We start from the raw sequence: 19704 nt of genomic DNA, 5'->3' as shown, positions 1-19704 counted from the left end.
GGTATCAGATGCATTTATACACTTACGAGATGTATAAATACACTTATGAAATAAATTTGAAAGTGTCTCTTCAGAGGTTATGGTGATGACAGAAAAGAATGCCAGTGCTAAAGAAGCTTCTGTGCAGACAAACAAAGAATCAAAATCTTTATTTTTTGAAAAATCAGCACTATAAAAGAATACTATTACTTTCAGTATTATTAAAGAGCTAATCCATGTCAAAAACCTTGGTTTACAATGTTATATTTGAACAAGGCTTGCCAATCAATATAAGGTATTGATAACTTTCATATGAATTTTCAGTGAAAGAAAAATGGTATAGTAATTCAAATCACCTTCCTTTGTTTAGAGAACACATGCATTTTCTCTGTCCTTGGAAGTTTGTATTTTGCAGTACTCCTGAAATACTTTTTCTTTCAATATTACCAACACTGATATAGTATCTGTACTCACACCTTTCTCACAGAGAGCATGTCAAAAATAAGCATTTAACTAGGATATTAAAGTTTTCTTTACTGATTAAGACTATTTCCACTTTGCATACACTCTGGGTTTTTTAATACTGATCTGAAGAGAATCAGAAATATTTATTTTATGATCTTCTACCAGTGCAACCTCTGTACAGCATTTAATAAAAAACTTCAGACACTAAGTAAAACCTGGAAACCAGAATATTTGAACTATTTTTAGGGTGCATTAACTTACTTTGGAGGATGTAGAGTCACATTCCTGACAAATCCATCCATAGCCAGTCTGTTTAGGAGACTTTTTCAAGGGAGGGTCTAGACAGCCAAAATGGTAGCAAAGCCTGCATTCATCACACCTGCAAGAGAAAAACAAAATACATATTTATATTAAATGGTACTTCTGTACTATTTTAGATTGAGCTTCCCTGCAAGTCCCAGCAGAAGATTTCCTGATCCATTATCATAAAAAAGAAAATCTATTTTCTATCAGGTGTAATTTTAAACAGCCACTTCAAGTAGGTTCTGCTTAATCTGGAATATCCTGATGCAGACACTCATATATCACCTTTGTCATCATGTTATATAAATGACAACATTTCAAAGACTTGCAAATTAATGAAAAAATTGCTTAAATTTTTAGATACTTCAGTGTCATTCACTGCCCGTTTTTTTCAGAAATTTAAACTTTTTTAGACAATGACAATATTTATTTTTTATAGTTTTAAGACACTATTTTGCATGTGTAGTTTTTTAAGAAATGCTTTGTGAAAATTCACCCACATGCTAAATAACTCAAATATAATTTACAGCTATGAATTACATTTTTAACACCAGGACGATGTGGTTGATAAACAAATGTACAAAAGTATTTTCTCATTCACACTGAATTTGCTAGAAAGGGCATTAATTTAAAAGGATTTCACTGAGATCTTTCACTTATAAAAGTGCTTTATGTACACACAACAAATTTATGTTCTTTAATAAACCTTTCATTAGTGTCTTGCATTATGCATGGCTACACAAAAAGCTCAAAACATACTGCACAGCTATTGTTAACCTACTTTTAACCTACCACTAATAGAAAAAAATGCTACAGTAGAACAAGTGTTTCATGAAGGGATATTTAAATCATAATAATAATAGGCTCAAAATGAGAAAGAGATTTTTTCAAAGCAAATTATAGATGCTTTCATATACCCTACTGAACTTCTCTTTATTTGCATATCCCCCTGTATTCCTTTGTATGAAAAAGAAAGCTTTTTTCAAATTTACTTTGCAACAGCCTCTTCATTAAACAGTCCTAAACTCTGAACTAAAGCCAATATATATAACTGAAAAAAAGCAAAGAGTATATGTTTAAAAATCAAAATTTTTAAAGAACCCCCGCTCCCCCTTTCTCCTTTTTCCTGACCACTCAAATTTTCCTCTACAGTATGTGCAAACACAAAAAGGTCCAAAAATTGCAGTAATAGCATGGCACAGGCATCATCAGATCAAAGACAGAGGGATATCATTTATCGACAGAACAGATAGTGCATTGCAGAAAAGAGGATTCAACTAATAGCACATACTGCTGCATTAACGGAACAAAAGGTTCATGTGACTTCTCCAAGGATTAGTCTCCCAATAAAAACAAATAACTGCTTTCAATTTTCATTGTTTAACTTCAGTAAATACTTTTGTCCTCACTGCCAAGGCTGCTCTTGCTAGCAGTCACAGGCAACACACGAGCACTGGCTGTTTCCTGCTAAATAGAAATTAAAAACAATAATCTGACTAGCTACAAGATTCAACTCTGGACTGACATAGTTTTGGTACTTTTTTGAAAATGAGATATATACTATATTGCAATATATATCCTTAGGATTGCTTAGCAGAGACTCAATCTAACTCCAGGAAAAAGCAAACACTTAAAATAGAAAACCACCCTCAGTTTTTAAAGACTAAGGAGTGTTTTAATGCTGAAATATATTACTTAAAATCAGGAATACATGTACTTTTATTTCTTGTGAAAGGTGTATTAAAATAATAAAAAGTTTGAGAATGGGAGATGGGATAGCTCACACTCTTAAATCCCAACAGTGTATGTGACCTTCAGCAAAAGATGAAGCCTCCTCTGAGCCTCAATGTTCTCATCTGTAAAAGAATATATTTTTACTAACCTATTTCAGTATCTGGAATCTTATGCATGTAAGGGCTTGTACTTGAGCAGTGCTTATCAGAACTCCCTTCATGCAAACTTGAGGATCCTCTTAACTAACTGAAAATAAAGAAACATACTATTCTGACTTAGAGTATTTTCAGAGTTTAATCCTAAAATCTATATATGATTTAAACAGCATCTATTTAGGTTTTCCTTTTTTTTTTTTTTTTTTGTTAAGTAATTGTTTTATATGTTTCTGTGTTCAAAAGAAAACGTTTCCTCTATAAAATTAGACTTTGGCATCTCTTACATTTTTACCAGTTTTCATCTAGAATGTGGTACTTCCTGAGTGCACTTCCAGCCATGTTTCCTCAGAGTATGCTGAGGGAGTTCGTAAAGCGGGGTTGAAATAACCACGACATTGTGAAATTAAATATGGATCTCGAGGCACCATTCTAAAGTGCAATGTTTTTAATATTTACTGTCATCAATTTTTATCACTTCAGAGTGTTTAGTTTGGTAGAAGAAAATTTGCATTTTCCTAAAATGAGTTAAAAATATCCATATGAAAGATTTCAGATACTAATAACTTCTATCCTCATCTGCACAGCTGAGGAAATGCAAATAAGTATTTTCAGATATCAAAATACAAAAAGCTGCATGGTGATAAAAGAGTAAGTATACAAAATATTTTTAAATGCTTGCTTCCTACTTCTTTCTACTGGAATATGAATTCTATATTGGAAAACAGAAATTCACTGATTCTGAAGTTCCCAGAGCATGATGCTGGGAAAATGGATGAATACCACTGTACTTTGGTTAAAGATTATGCTCTAGCTGTCTGGCAATCATTGCTGAAACTGACAAAATGTGATGCTTACACACATCACAGTGAAAAAAAACGGCATTCTTAATTCCTAATTCCAAAAGCAAACATTGCACCTAAGTTAAAATGGCACTAATAAAACAAGATTAATCCCTCAAGTGTATACTATTAGCTGTGTTCTTTTGTCTAGCAACATAAAAATGATAGAAATCCCACTGTCACATTCAGAAAACGAGGAAGCGATGCAAAATACAGCATATTTTTGTCTTAGTTATAGAGAATGAAACTGTTGGGTCACAAAAGATGCCATGCTGCCAGTCTCGCCGCCTGTCAGTAAATGTATTCACAGACCCATCACATTCTGGGCAGTTACAGAGAAAAGGAGTCATGCATCACCATAATTTACAAGTATCATCTGCTCCCATCCTGAAGATGGCTTAATAGCACAAACAAAACTGTTGGGATGGGGAGGGGGCCAAGGGAAAGAAGCCACTTCCTCCATATTGGAGGCTGTTGAAATTTTTTCAAGGTCAGATGTTCAAACTTAAACTAGCAAGTATCTTATCTTCCTGCTGTTTGTGGATAACTGTGGATATTTTTGTGGTGAAGCAAAATGATTTACAAAAGCCATTAAGTGGTGGGCCATCTTCAGCCCCCTCGTTAGCTGCTGTACGGAAAACCTTGTGGAAATAAAAGCAGAGCTCACACATAGACAAGCTAACCTAACCTCCTAAATTACCTCTAGCTGACAGGTAATTGCTTACTATCACTGTTATAACAAGTCTGAAATTACTTTATGCATCAAAATTAAAAATCACTGTGTTCCTCATTCTAGCAATTAATGAGGATAGATACATGCCCACTAAATATGGAGAAAATGGAGTGTGAAGAAGAAAGGTGAATTCTGAAGTAGTTATGATAAAAAAGTTTAAAAAACCCCAAACATTTTTTACTTATAGAAGTATAAAATGCTCACCTACATCTTCACCACAAGAAAGCTTGATTGGGCATTTCCATACCTGAAATACTTTTACTTTGTTCTTTAATAGAGTGATCTCCATCTGCTCTTGTCCTTGGATTGTTTTTATTAGTTTTTTTAGCAGTACAGCTGGCTGTGCTCAAGCCCTGTCGTGTTCATAATTAACTAATTATGCTCTAATCAATAGTGCAGATACTGATTTTACAATGTAAATGAGATAAATGAGATAATGGCTGGGGTCAATCTCATTTTATATACAAAGCTCAGCACACACAACCAATTTCATTACATTGCATCTACCTGCACAGGAGGGAATCTTATCAGTTGGCCTGCAGAAGCCTTCCTGCAAGCACTGGGGAAAAAGACCTGTGCTTTTACAGAGGAGTGAATGCAAAACCCGCCCATCATTGGCACATTTGTAAGTCACTGGTTAATATCATCGAAAACTACAAAGAGCTGATTCAGCCAGAGCGAAAAAACCTATTTTGCATTCACAAGACAGCATCACCCATCTATAGCTGTAAAAGTAATTACCTACATGTCCCTGAAACACAACATTAATAAGCTAATCTTTAAATACAACTTTCCAAATATGCTTCAGAGACTACAGAAAAATCTCACTTATGTACGCATCATTGCACACCGCCTACAGTGTCGTGCCAAAAGGTACCATGGTGAACGAAATACAAAATTGCAAGATAAATATACTGCTCCTGATTTGTCACAACAGCATGGAAAGATTTACTTTAATGGAAAAAAATATATAAAACACTGATACATATCTCACCATTAAAAGTAGAGAATTTGTCATATAAGCCTTACTCTGACAAACTCAGAATTAGTCAGAAAAAAATTAGAAGGAAGCTAATCCAGAATTTTAAACTCAAAGGGAACTGCAGTGGGATAGGTGTACATGCACCCACTTGCTGAAGGAATATAACATAATGGCTACCCCAGCACCTGCGTAGATTTAACTACTGATAAGCATCACCCTTTGCTGGCTTGTTTTGGACCCCATTTCTGAGTAAAGGATCTTAGCACCTTAGGAAGAGACATCTGAGAAACAGAGGTTTCTTCTCAGACACTGATCTCTCTTCCTTTTAATCCCTCAGTGTCCAAGTGCTGAGTCACTCCGGAACTGCAAACAGACAGAGACATGATTTGGGGTTCATTTTAAATTGCAGCACATTCTTGATTTCAGATGAGCAACTTAAAACCAGCCATGACCATTTAAGTTACTGTCAACACTTGGTTTCTTATTAGCAGCTGTGTGACATACAATAGAAAGGAGCACATAAGCATTCCCAAAAAAACAGAGTAAATCAATGTAGCTCAAGTGAATTCAAACTCTAGAAACAAAATTAATTACTTCAGCCTGGAGCAGCTGAGGAGTGCTCCTGTGACACTCTACTGCAACCCGACCACAGGAGTGATAAATTCTGGATGACAGGGATGAACAGTGTGGTGGGTTGCAGCAGCAACTTTACATGTCACATCTAAGAAGGCATTTTCACGTGCCCTTACTTAAACAGTAAAATTCAAGATCTAATGGTGAAATAAATGTATAGTCCTCTATTTAGTGCACTGTCATTAATGCTGTCCTGTCGGAATCTGTGGGTATTGGTGATTCCGAGATTGTAGAAAGTGTCTGTCTTTCTGCCCCGTTGCCAAAGAAGAAGCCATAATTCGTCTGTGCTGGTTTCAAGGTTGTTTATTCTTGCTTATCTCTAACATGTTCTGCTGCCCTGCCGCAGGTCTGTCCTGCAGGGCAGCGTGTGGGGCTCTGCCCCCAGTGGGATGTTACAAACATTATATACCAAAAACTACGTGTACTATATTTACAATAATGTGCCAATATCTGTCACCTACGTTGAACAGTGTGTCCCCAGCCTAAACCAATAGAAAAATGCCAACTCTACAGTGAAACATGGAGGGCATGAAGAAGGAGGAAAAGGACAAGACACACCCAATTTCCTCCATCTTGTCCCCTCTGAACCCCTAATCTAGAAATCTAAAATTTTACTTTTGCACCCATGCCACAATAATTATTACTCATATCAAACACTCAGAGCTTGTAATTCATCCTGTAAGATTGAAAACTCTTTTCCATGGACAGAGATCAGAGACTCTCTCGGGGCTCTGTACAGGGGGGTTCCTGACCCCCTGCCAGGGTCCCAGGCCCTCCAGGGCAGACAGAGGGAAGCCCTGGATTCCCACACTGTTCAAAAAGTACATTTATTCTGGTTACTGAGTGAGGAGCCCAAAACTGTAGCATGTTTTCATTACAGAATATGTAGATAACACTCATCTTTTTCTTCTGACATTTCTTGGAATGAAGTGAAAATAAGCAAAGGTATGACTTTGTATCTTACCCTACCATTCTACACCAAAATTCTTCAATTCTGCCCAATTAATTCCAAAACAAATTACTTTCATTTTGCTGTGGTATGTCACAGTCAAACACAAACCAGAAGTGATGCAGTACTATATTTTCTGAAATATAAGATCTAGATTCTTATCAACTCCTTTGTCCTTAGACAAAAAAAAATTGACAAAATAATAAAACCCTACTAGGTATAAAATGGAAGAAGTTGGTTCTCATCTTCCTGATTGCTACACTTTTCCCCTTGCCTATACATGGCCTAACAACTAAATATTGGTGGTCATCTAGTCTACAGAACAGTTTTAAGAAGTCTTCTCACATGGGCCAGTCAAGATTTAAGTGACTTTACCGCGAGAAGTGTGACACATTTCTGCACTAAAGTTCTTATGTGACTGCATATGCATAAATTGTTGATTAGAAAACCAGGATACAGCCCAAGTATATATCTTCATACAGGTACACAGGTACTTGTTATCCTGAAAGGCTCTCTATCTTCACAGATGCTAAAAGTTCACCCACATTAAACTACAAGGAACTTCACCCAATTTCAAAGTTAGCTCTAACTTTGCAGTCAGTCCTGCACTGAGTGGGTGGCTGTAACAGATGTCCTTCTGAGACTTCTGCAACCTACATTTTTCTGGATTCTAATATTTTCACAATTTTCATAATTTTGATTTAGGTAAATGAAATAATCTTTCCTGGGAAGGAGAATGCTATCGTGTTACACTAAGTAATAAAGTAATTTTATAATTTCTATTACTCCAGGTACAATGCAAGTATACAAAAGGAGATCTCTTATTTACATAGCTTATAATGGGAGATGACAAGAGTAGACTATCACTGTCTTCTGTTATACCTGGAAGAGAGAGGCCATAGCTATTGCTGAAAGGTGAGAGATTATACTAGATAAGGGACGATTGTTGCATTTTAGTTTTTATATCTACCTACTACTGATGTGACATGTATGGCAAGACGGACACAGCCTGACAGAGCATGATGAGCTTACTGATCTTCAGCTAGGAGTAGTTTCATGATAAGGTGTCTAAGTGCTTTAGGATATGGGAAGTTGTCTGATCTCCTGTTTACTTAAATTTCTGTCTGATCGCAAGGGCATTAATAAAAAAAAAAATGCATATATCAATTACACCACAAAACAGCAAAAGAAAACAAGCAGTAATCTGGCAGACATCTGTGTAGCTATATTTATTATGTTAAACCCAAAACTGCCACCTAACTCATTTAACTGATTAAAATCATTATTTTAATACTAAATAAAACATCCCCTTACATCAAAAAACCTAACACTGATTCTTCATGGGTAAGAATCTGAAAGGGCTATCATTGTATATCATTCTTATGTAAGATTTTTTCTGAACGCTCTACAAATCATTTGGTTTATTAAACTTAAGTTTGCATGTACAAAATGAATTCTAAGAATGCTGAAAATAAACTTTATTTACTATACCTGTATGTGAACAGCTTTTTTTAAGCAAAAAAATTAACTTTTCTCTCTCTCAGAACTGCAAAACTACTGAACACATGGCTTTGTGAAATTAGGTTGCAAAATTCATTAATGGCCCACACATACAAGTGGAATATAATGATATGAACACTACTTCAGATGTGTCTGCTTTTGTTAATATACAGCTACTGTACAGAACTTGTATTTACAGTGTTTTAATGTTTAAACTAAGATTTTCTATGAAGACAATGACTCAAAAGACAATAAATAGACAATGCATTAAAATAACGCTACACCGATTACAGACACTGAAAAAGTCCTTTGACAAACTGAAATGTGTAAAATTTAAGAAGCTATTACCAAATGCTGCATTTTTTATATTCTAGTAATACACTATTGCATTTAGTGCCACTCTCAGGTGTTCAGACTATTAACTCTCCTGAATGGTCTGTTTATGAACTACTAGGAAAGTCCATTATAGTTTTGAATATTGAAATCAAACATCTTTGAAAAGGTGAAACAGCAAGTGTTAGCATCTGGCTTTCAACCTAATGATATAGAGGATAGAGAGAGAGAGAGAAAGGGAGAGGGGGAGACAGAACAAAATTCTACGGAAGTGTACTGGGGAAAAACATAAAAAATAAAGCAGGAATTCAACTTGGGTTTTCAAGCATGCCCAGGAAAATATCAACAACACTTGAAACAGTATTTAACACACACTAGTCTGTCCTTAAAATCCTCCAACAGCAGAGATTACAGACGTTCCCTAACAAACAGCTCTAGTACAAGTATGCTTATTATTAGAAAAAAGCCTTTCTATTGGCTAAATCATTTTGATACAATTTAGCTTATTTTTGTTCTGATCAACTTTTAAGAACATTTTTTCCCCTTCTTTGTAGCAACTTCCTTCTTTATAACTTTTATATTAATTTAGGCTTTTTTAACGTATTCCCCACCTTCACTAAATTAAAGAAATATTACTATTTTAAGCTATTTCTATTCATGTCTCCTGTGGTCTTCTTATCATCCAGTTCAGTTTGCTTTGGATGGGATATGCTAGCTGAGACTTTTCAAATGGCGAGATATTGGTCTTCTGAATATTCAGGAGTACTTCAATGCATTAACTCCAACACCTCTCTCTGTCTATATAAGGTTTGATCAGTTTGATCAATGTTCTGTGATCTGTGATTCAGAGTCCCTCACGATTTTTTTTTTCTGAAGTCACTCTTGATATCATAATCAACCAATCAACAGTGACTTGCCTTTTCCTTTCTGCACCGAGTGCTTTTCTGAATACTTTCCTAAAATTTTTTCTTTTAGATTCTAACACTGTACTTCCTCACATCTTACTGTCATCACCTGCAAATGTAACCAAACACTTAATTTCAGTACCTAATAGCCTAAAGCAAAAATTAACAGAAATATTGTAATACTGAATCCAGGAGAGCTTGACTGGAACCCAGTGGCTGAGTATCATTTGAAAGTGAGTCCACTGTCGCTGTTTTACTTTCCTCGGCTACATATTTTATTGCAGCTTAATTAACAGAACCTCTAACTTATTTAAAGGAATGTCACACACAGAAGTATTTTGAATATCCTACTAAAGCCAAGATAAGCCACATTTATCATTCTCTCCTATCCACGATACCTAGATTGTTTTTGTTTAATAAATGATCATAAATCACAGTAAACACTACTTTTTTTTTTTTTCCCCATAAACTCAGTATGATGTATGGGCAAACATTTTTCCCTCCCTTGCTTACACAGCATGTGGACACAACTTTTTACTTTCAGAATATTGCACAAGTGGTCAATAAACTTGGGTATTTTCTTTCTAGAAAGGATTCACGGATCCTTAAAGATCAAATTCCTGCATTAGAGTCTACTTCCTAGTGCAAATCTCTTTATTTTTATGGCATCTTTGTGTGTATTGGCCAAAACAGAGTAAGAAGCATTTCTGATAGTTCCAACAAAATCTTAACTCTGAGATTCTCCCACCCCCTTTTCAAAATGAAACGACGTGTTAGACATCAGGTTAATTTTATTTCATATAATATTCAAACATGAAATGCCCTGGTAAGATATGACTTGTAGATAAGTATACATAAATTTGGATATTCTCCTATTACTTATTACAGCATTTAATTTCTTTTTTAAGTTTAAAAAATACTTTCAAATGGAAACGTGCCTTTATAGATGACAAAACCCACCATATCTTAAGAAATTCAAGGATTATAGGTCATAAAGTTACAAGTGTGATTGCATATGAGCAGAATTTTTCCGAGCAAGTTCAAGATGAAAACGATGAAGATGTCAACACTCTGATACTGTAGATTTAAGAACTGCATCTGTACCATTTGAAGATCAAAATACTATGTGTGCATCTACCAGGATATATACGGACGGAGACGAAGATCTCAGCTGTCACGCTGTGTGATCAATTCTTCATTCCTTCCCCAACTTACAAAACAATTTCATGTTTGTATTGGAAGGAGATAAGCTTGTCCTGAACACTGCCAGAGAAGTAAGCCAAATGAAACAAATGCCTGCACATACCCAATTTTTTCTTATTTAAAAAAAAAAAAATCAGAAAGAAGGAAAATTATAATTCTGTTCACTCAAGTGTCTGGAGTCAGAAACAATTAGTTCATACTAATAAGCATAAAATCAATTTTTTCATGGCAAATCTATTCCTTCAGAATAGTAAGTCTCAAGTGTTTTACAGGTCTTATTATCACTGAACATTTATTTTTTTTTTTAGGAAACAATCCTTTTTACAGTAAGGTCTATGTACAACATAGTGTTCTATATAGAAATGTTCTTATTAAACTGTAAATAAGTAGAGTGGCAGGCAGATGGCAAACCGTTGCTAATTTCTTTCAGTATCACCATAGAGGAACACACAATATTTAAGTCCCACAGGCTTCTGTCACTCTTCAATGAATCCAAGCATTGTATAACATCATTTGCCAACGAAGCACAGGGGAAAGAGACATTACTTAATAGGACAATCCTGACAAGACATTTATCCGGGATTTTTCAACGATGCATATACAAAATGTTCCTGAATAGTGCAAAAAAATGCAGGCAAATTAACTACCTTGTCAGTCCAAATAACAAACCAATCAATTACATTCTATCCAAGCCTGACAAGCAAACTCAATGTTTTGTCATAATAAGCTTATAGTTGAGACAAGGTAGCTGTTCTCCTTTACTTTAGGTATTCTATTGAGAGCTTTATCCACATTTAAAAATCCTATTATAAAAGGTTTCCACGATTGCCTCCGAGGATGAGTTGTGGCAGAGTTGTGTCTCATGAAGGGTATCTACACAGTAAAGTGATAAGAAAAAAATATTAACATTGAAAGATCATAGCAGCTCTCCTCTGTCTTATGAAACATTTAACATCACACTAAATTTAATCAATGTGTATACTCAGATCCAAATACTTAGACACCCACACCAAATTTTCAAGAGTCTCTAAGTGTCAAAACATTAAACTGAGTTAAGTATAGCATCCTTATAACTTTTTCTCAATACAGCTCAAAGAACAAAGGCAAACCACCACAAGACAGAGAAAATAATTTTCTTTTTTTCAAATCATGAAAGCAACAATTTAATACAAGTAGGTTTGATTGTGAAGCTAGCATTTTACTCAGATTTGCAACCCACAGAAATGCAGCTATGATACTGACTACAAGCACAAACATGGGCACTATGTTATAATGTTAAGAAATGTTTTATAGAATAGCATTTGAAAGAAGACAAATCTTAGGCTTCAGGAAGGACTAAGTAAGGGAGGGTTTCTTTCAAAATGCATTGTAATAGTTCAGTACATAAAAGGCTTTAGTCACTTCTGAAAAAATGTCTTTGAGTCAATAATTCCAAAGCTTTCACAACTTTTTATTTTCCTACTCATACTTCCTGTCTTTTGACACTCATAACACACATACTTTGCAAGAACACTTTTTAAGAAATCAATACAATTTGAAAGTGATGATTTTATAAATTTAAATTCTTTAAAGTACTTGCCATACAGCAAATTAATGTATCTTAGAGCACTGTGAGATTTTAATTAGGCAAACATCTATGCTTTCTTTAAGCTGAGCAGATACATTTTGAACAAAAGACTGATAAAAAGTCTCCATCACCACATTTGGTGATTGTTTATTTTTTTTTATTTGAAATGTATTTAAGCAGAATTGTAAATAAAAAGGAAACAGCTGTCATACTTTGATAAAATATAACAGTCTGATGAACAGGAGCTATCTTGTTGCCACATGTTCAAACAAAAATTCTTGGCAACTGAATTTTAGTTCTGAGTATAAGGATTTTGAGTCTCAGAATTAGAGGGATAGCAAGAAGTACCATATGAAAATCCACTCCCAATTCTCACTTTATCTCTTACTTCAGACATGACTAAAATTTTAAATTGGGTGTCTTGAACTGCAATCTACAGGGCAATTTTTTAAGAAAACTGGAGAAAAGCTTAGCTGTAAGACAGAAAGAAATACTCTTCATAGTAATCTCATTACAATCCCCTTCCCTTACCGAGTGCAACTAGTTTTGTTCTGACAGCCTGCGCACATGGGTGCACACTGAAATACAGAAACTTAAAGGGTAGCATCAGAAAAAAATCAAGATAAACTGAAAGTCTCCGTGCCACCTCTACCCTCTCAGAGCAATGTCAGTAGCTACAACTGTATCATGTCAGTCAGATCACCAGAATGTGACAGGCTGTCCCATCTGGGCTAGAAAGGTTTGGGCAGGAATACAGCAATCTATACTTTAAATACAAGGGGTTTTATTTTGGTTTCTCAAAATGAATGAATGAGTATGTTAATATGTGTATACACACACAAGTATGTATATCTACATATAACTGTTCTTATATATAAATTTCTATTTATAAATTATTTTTATATTAAAAATTATCCATGCAAACATGTTTTTATATATAAAACCAGCTTCACAGCTGAACCAATAAAATAATCAATTAAATTTAATAACGCTCATAAATCAAAGTAATTAAGTACAAACAAGGTTCTCAGAGGAAATTTGTAACGACTGAGAAAAGATCCTAGTATTTTGTAGCACTTCAGGTAAGGCTGTAAGAACACAGACATCAAGTAGGAAGTGTAAGTAACCTACACCTGCACTTGTTATTCTGGTAATATTTCTTTGTATTACATTTTTATTGGTAACAACATATCAAGAAATTTAAAAGGATATTAGAATATTTACTCATATATTAAAGGGAAACTATTTTTTAAATGGTTGGATAATTTTTCCATTTCTACTCTATTAAAAATTTAACTTGACATCGTTTATTTTAAACGTTCTAGGGTTATCTTCACCCCACTCATGTTTGAAGTATGATTAATTAAGGAATCACTACTGGCTTTATTTAAATAAGTGAAGGATTTTTTTTTTTTTTTTTGTTCTAGGAAGTGAAATAGTGGTAAAAGACAAAGGAATGTGAATGTATAAATACAATAGCTTGTAATTATTGTAGTTAATTTTATTATTGTAATTCTACAGCAAACTTGTCTAATAACTGACTACTGCCCTGAGACCACATGCACTGATGACATTGCTCCTGCTCTAGTCTCGCCTTCTGCTCTTCTTCCATCCCTACACACCATCTGCCAGCCCTTCCTCAACCAAAGAACTGCTCCCAATCCTGTACATCCATTCAAATTTCTACTGATTGAAGTACCCTGAGTTGTCTGCAATAGCTGAACTTGTATTTACAGCCTCACTTAGGAAAAGGATTTAATTAGCACAAAAATCTGAAATAAGGATAGTGAACAAAACTGAACAACCTTCCCCTCTTACCGGTAGATGCAATAAATATTAAGAAAAAAGCATCACAGATAATGCCATAATAGATGCTTTGAACAGGAAGGTTCTTAATTGCATATTTGGTCCTTTAGAAGAGTTGTTCTCTCCCAGCCCTCCCTCAATCCAAGACAAAAAGTAATTATAAAAGCACTTTCCTTCAAATTTTGATACAAAGAGGCAGAAACACACCAACTTCTCTGCTCCCTTAACATACAGGGTTATTCTCTCTTTCCTCAGTTAAGTAAATGTTATGTAAAGGGCAGGTGTCAAAGATCTGTGTGCAGACATCATTTTAAAAAGACTACAGGAGAAGAAACCCCACAAGTTATTTCAATACTTTTTACTCTTCATTTGTGTAACAGAAACAGAAAATTGCAAATCACAGACAAACTTAATGCTTATGTCAGCAGTTTTGATCCAGTTTCTTTAGCCATTTTAATACTTGCCCTCATCAGGTTAAATAGCTGTTGTAAGGGCAATCTTTCTGGCTGCTAAGTGAGCACAAGTAAAAATACATTTTCAACCACAGTGTAAAATCACTTTATATTCAAGGGTCTGAAGGCAAGAAGCTACTTCAGTGTACCTTAGTAATTCTGAAAAATTAGGACTCTCCCACCAGGTTAAGTCTGCTAAGACTAAAGAGGAATTTGGGGTATTTGCAAATAACTTTCATGAGGTAAAGATGGTAAGTAATATGCATCTTTAAAATTCAGTCTACTTCATCTCAGAAATTAATCTGTGCCCAGCAGCTCTATTAAGTGGATGAGTGAGCTCTTTAGAGGGGGAAAAAAACCCCACACCAGACCCCAAAAGCAATGACAAGCAGTGATTTTAGACATCGCTAATTACTTCAATTTTCTCAGTATTGATCAAGTTATAAATATTAATAAATGCTTCCTGAACAGTTACAGATTTATATCTGCTAATATACACACTGATTAGCCTGGACAAAAGATTTGCAGGACAAAAGATCACAGCATCTGAGGTACCAATGGAACAGAAGAGCCCTGCTTTGTCTTAGTGACTCTCACATGGTAACATAAATAACATTTAGAGCTGGTCACTGCATAAACATGTTGACTATCTTGATTTACAGAATTATGTTCTCCAAGCACTTCTATGCCCACTTCAAAACAAGAACACATTTTCAAACTACTTCAGAAGAAAACTGAAACCATTTCACATATATGATACCAATATTTTGTTTAATCTTTTGTATAGGATATGTCATTTTCCTTCATTCTGTACTGTCTTTGTGAATACAAGCTTCTGAGAACGCATGAAAAATACACAGTCAATACGCTCAATACTCTACATGAAACCCAGCTTTCTCTTTTAAATGACTGCATTTACAGACCTTGTCACAACAAGGTCCCTGATGTTATCGAAGCAATTTCAAGATACTTTAATCATTGGCAAAACTCAGTGACTTGACAAGAGAAATTTGGGCCAGAAGACTTCAATGGCTTGAAAGGAAGGTTATTGAGTGATGTAATTTCGTTTGGATGGGACTGATTCCAATTGATCTGTTTTTGCAATGCATATCTTGCCTCTGCAGCTGTCTGTATCTGATTCAGTGCTTAAACTGCAAGGAGTGACTATTCCTTTCCACTTAAAGCAAAACTCTTCCTTCCTCCTGCTATTATTTTGAATGAGCATGAGGAGCCCATTTTTGAGTTTAATCTCTGTACTCACTGCAAAAAAAAAATACATTCAACTGAATGCCAATCCATGGATTCAACTGAGTCTTGTGACAGCGTATGTATTATATAAGTAGAAAAACAGATCACAGAGCATTATGTTTATTATTGAGTTAGGGTTTGTATAGCACAAGGGCATATGGCAGTACAAAATAAGTCTCAATCCCAACTGCACAATATCATGTTATCTACACTGTATTAGACTGTATTTTCAGTTGAGTATTTACATTCAAAAGGAAAAAACCCTGCTTGGTATGCACTAAGCATAATAATTAATAAATGGTTACCTTATATATTAAATCAAGTATGGTTTTCCAGTTTTAACATTAGGAACCTCATAATTTAATTTTAAACTGCATAAAACCTAGGCGGGAAAAAGCCTCCATATATAGGGAGTTACAAAGCTTTGAGAGGAGTATTGATGAATAATGTAATCATCATGAATGTAATCATCATTATATGCTAATGAAACTGAATCAGGATGTGGCTCTAAATGTTGCCAGCAATATGTAGCTAATAGGTCAGCTAAGTTGTCCTTTATTCACCCAGCTTTAGTCTTATGCTCTCTGTGCACACAAAACGTGCTTGACTAACCAAACATGCAACTTGCTGGATTAGACATAAATGTGAACTTTCCTCTGATGATTTAATGAGGAATGAAAATGGAGTTAAAGATCAGCTGCCAGTCCTTCACTGCCTTTCCAACTCCTTCTATCACAGAAGATGATAGCTCTGCTGAATTTCACTTTTTATGTCTGATCTATATACTTCTGGAATTCAAAAGCTTTCGGGTGTCTGTAGCAGCAGCAACATTCAGGCAACTCTGAATGCACACCAGACATGCCTGCAGAAACACTTCCAGAGAAAACACAGCTGACCCTCAGTACCAACCACTTTGCCTACCCAGGGATTCAGTTCTGTTGACAGTAATTGAAACAGAGTATCTTCTTTGTAAAATTACTTGCTCCAAAACCAGTAAGTAATTATGACTTCATCTATCAGTAAACTCAAAAGCATAAACTCAATAAAAAAATATTTATATAAATTTTGTACATTTTATACATTAGACAGCTTTGTATTGTGAGTACTGTCACTCACTGTAACTTTTTCTGTTAATGTGAGAGTTTTAAGACTGTATAAATATACTAGCATACCATTAATCTTACAGATCTAATATTTTATTGGAAATAAAAATCTAAACCTTCTTCAAATACAGAACTTGCCTATTATTGCTATTATTTATAGACCATACTTTGAGAAACATTTTAACTAGTAGAGCCAAAGTAATTTATTGGGTAATCAGTGGGTATGGATGAATTCTGTCAGAAAAATCTAAATTTCACTTCACTGTTTCAGTTTCAACACTGGAGTGTCAATACCAAAGTCACTGGACTGCACAGTTTTCATACTGTTTTCAGCGAAAATACAGACCTAAGCCTTTAAGTTAGCTATCAGTTATCAACAATTTATTGATATCTGTGAAGCATTCAGAACCTTCTGTGCGACTTCATTATGTTAAAATCTAAGCATGACTATCGCAAACACTACAAAACAAGCCAAAATAGGAATTGTTGTTTCTTGCTCTTCTGCTCTACCAAGCACAAATCTAAAATACAGATTCAGAGCTAGGAGATGGGCATTTATTTCCCCTCCTTTCAAAGTAAATTATTCTTCAAGATATTTATAAGGGTTTTTTCCTCTCAAAACTCCCACTCCCAGAAACCTTAAAACTGTAACAGTTCTACTGTGAGACATTCAAAGTCTCTACAGGATCAAAGGGAACCTCTTCATCAAGCTGCTGTGTATCACAGTCCAGGTCAAAACCTGTGATGCATCTGCTCCTATGCTTAAGAAATCAATTATGATCCAGTTTTATTTATAAATTACATTGAAAATATTAATGGCACTAGTGACACTTTATGACTTTTTGGAACATATAGTCCAGAAATTGAAGTGAGGTGTAAGTACAATCTCTTACCACTGCTATGGATTAAAATTACTTCTTCATAAGGAAGACCACAAAAAGCTGTATCATGGTTTTGGAAGAGGAAACGTTGGCTTGTCAAAGGCACTGCTAGGCTGAATCTTGCAGGAAGTTGTCATGAAAGGGAAGGCTGTCTACTGAAAGGAGTATGATTTTTAAAAGGAAATTTACTCAGAGCTCAGAGAAATAAAGCAGAAGGCTATGTGCCTTTGAGCTCAATGCATCAGCAAGCATGGTGAAAACTTGGCCTCAGACCTCCACGCCTACCAGTGTGACATGGGATAGAGAAGGACAGCCAACAGCAGGAAAGCAGAAAGTAAGTTTGGATACATTGCAGTTCACAGGAATTATTCAATGTTACTGAAAAAGGTGTTTGTTATCTCTGTCAGATGTAGGAATTCTCTTTGATCCCCTCTGAGCACAAAGGGAAGAATCCTACATGGACACAGATAAAAGACGAAATGCGCTCAACAGTCAGACTCCTGTGTAAAATCTAAGAAACACCACTACAGCCAAGGCCGGACTCTGAAAACTGAAAAACGCCAAGATGAGCCCATCTTAAAGAGGTGAGACACGCACAGTAAAAAACGATTGTAAGCAGTACCTAGGAAGTCATGTATTGGTCAGCCTTGTCCCTCTACTGGGACAAGGGATCCATTGTCAAATACCTGAAAGTAACTGAGAGCACTCAGCAAAAATTTAATAAGGGGAGCAGGGTTGCTCATATTTGAAATGATGAATAACACCTCTGTGAAAGAGGGAAGAGCAATGGTTGCAACACACCAAAAGGTGTCCAGTATAAGGCTTTTCTATCAGTCCGGTACAGCATTTTCTTTATCAAGCTATAAACAAGGCTGGCTGAATAGGTTGAAAGCCAGCTGGAGTCAAATGACAGAAGGCAATAGCTTGAGCTCTAGATGCTGTCCAGCAACAAAGTACCCCAGGGAGCCAGTGGGGAGAGAACTGGTGCATCAGGCACAGGCCAGCCAGACAAGGGAGGGAATTGTTCTGTTCTGCTCTGCACTCACCTTGAGTGCTGAGGCAGTTTTGGGTGCCACAATTCATAAGAAAGGCATTAAGCTATTAGACAGTGCCCAAAGGAAGCCAGTGAAGATGGCAAAGGGCCTTGAGCGGAAGCTCTGTGAGGAGGGGCTGAGGTCACTTGGTCTGTTCAGCCTGGAAGAGACTGAGGGGAGATCTCATTGCAGTACAACTTCCTTGTGAGGGAAGAGGAGGAGCAGGCACTGATCTTGATCTCTTCTCTCTGGTGACCAGTGACAGAACCCAAGGCCTGCTGTGGTGTCAGGAGAGGTTTAGGTTACCTGTTATAAAAACATTCTTCACCCAGAGGGTGGCTGAAAACTGGAACAAGCTTCCCAGGGAAGTGTTCACAGCACCAAACCTGGCAGAGTTCAAAAAGTGTAGACAATACTCTTGGGCCCCTGGTGTGACTCTTGGAGATGGTCCTGTGAAGGGCTGGGATTGAACCTGATGATCCTTGAGAGTTCCTTCCAACTCAGAATATTCTGTGATTCTTTGATTTTGGGGCGCTCAATGCTATCAAACTCTCCTTGGTGGAGAGAGGGAGGGCGCTCACGACAAGGGCTCACAGCCACAATCTGCAGCTTAGGAAGTTTAGAGGGGATATCAGCAGATGCCTTTTCAGTACAAGGAATTCTGCAGTGAGCCCAGGGGTACTTATGTCTCAGTTCTGTGGGAACAAACAAATAAGAAGCTATGATAATTTGCTCTTGATATCCTAAAAGCTTTCATTTCCAGTATTAGAAGGCATTGCCAATTCCTGTGATCAAGATGGGAAGCCACGATGCTGAATAAAATCCTGTGATGCCCAGTGCGTGGGTAAGTAGCGGATTTCCATCAGTTGTAAGGGATAAAAAAATGTCCTTCCCAGACCT

At 35.9% G+C, this 19704-nt stretch overlaps 1 protein-coding gene across 1 annotated transcript in view; it reads right to left on the bottom strand.

The window, feature by feature from the left end:
• The window catches only part of PHF14 (PHD finger protein 14), a 157298-nt gene that overhangs the window by 51429 nt on the left and 86165 nt on the right, over nucleotides 1-19704 (bottom strand). Inside the window, 1 exon segment of the mRNA XM_030264726.4 lies at nucleotides 706-823. Within this exon segment, the coding sequence (XP_030120586.4) occupies nucleotides 706-823 (118 nt within the window).

Source organism: Taeniopygia guttata, chromosome 2, assembly GCF_048771995.1.
Source record: "Taeniopygia guttata chromosome 2, bTaeGut7.mat, whole genome shotgun sequence".
In the NCBI taxonomy this organism is placed as follows: domain Eukaryota; kingdom Metazoa; phylum Chordata; class Aves; order Passeriformes; family Estrildidae; genus Taeniopygia; species Taeniopygia guttata.
Note: the sequence above shows the minus strand (reverse complement) of the source record. Positions and strands in the feature narration are given on the sequence as shown.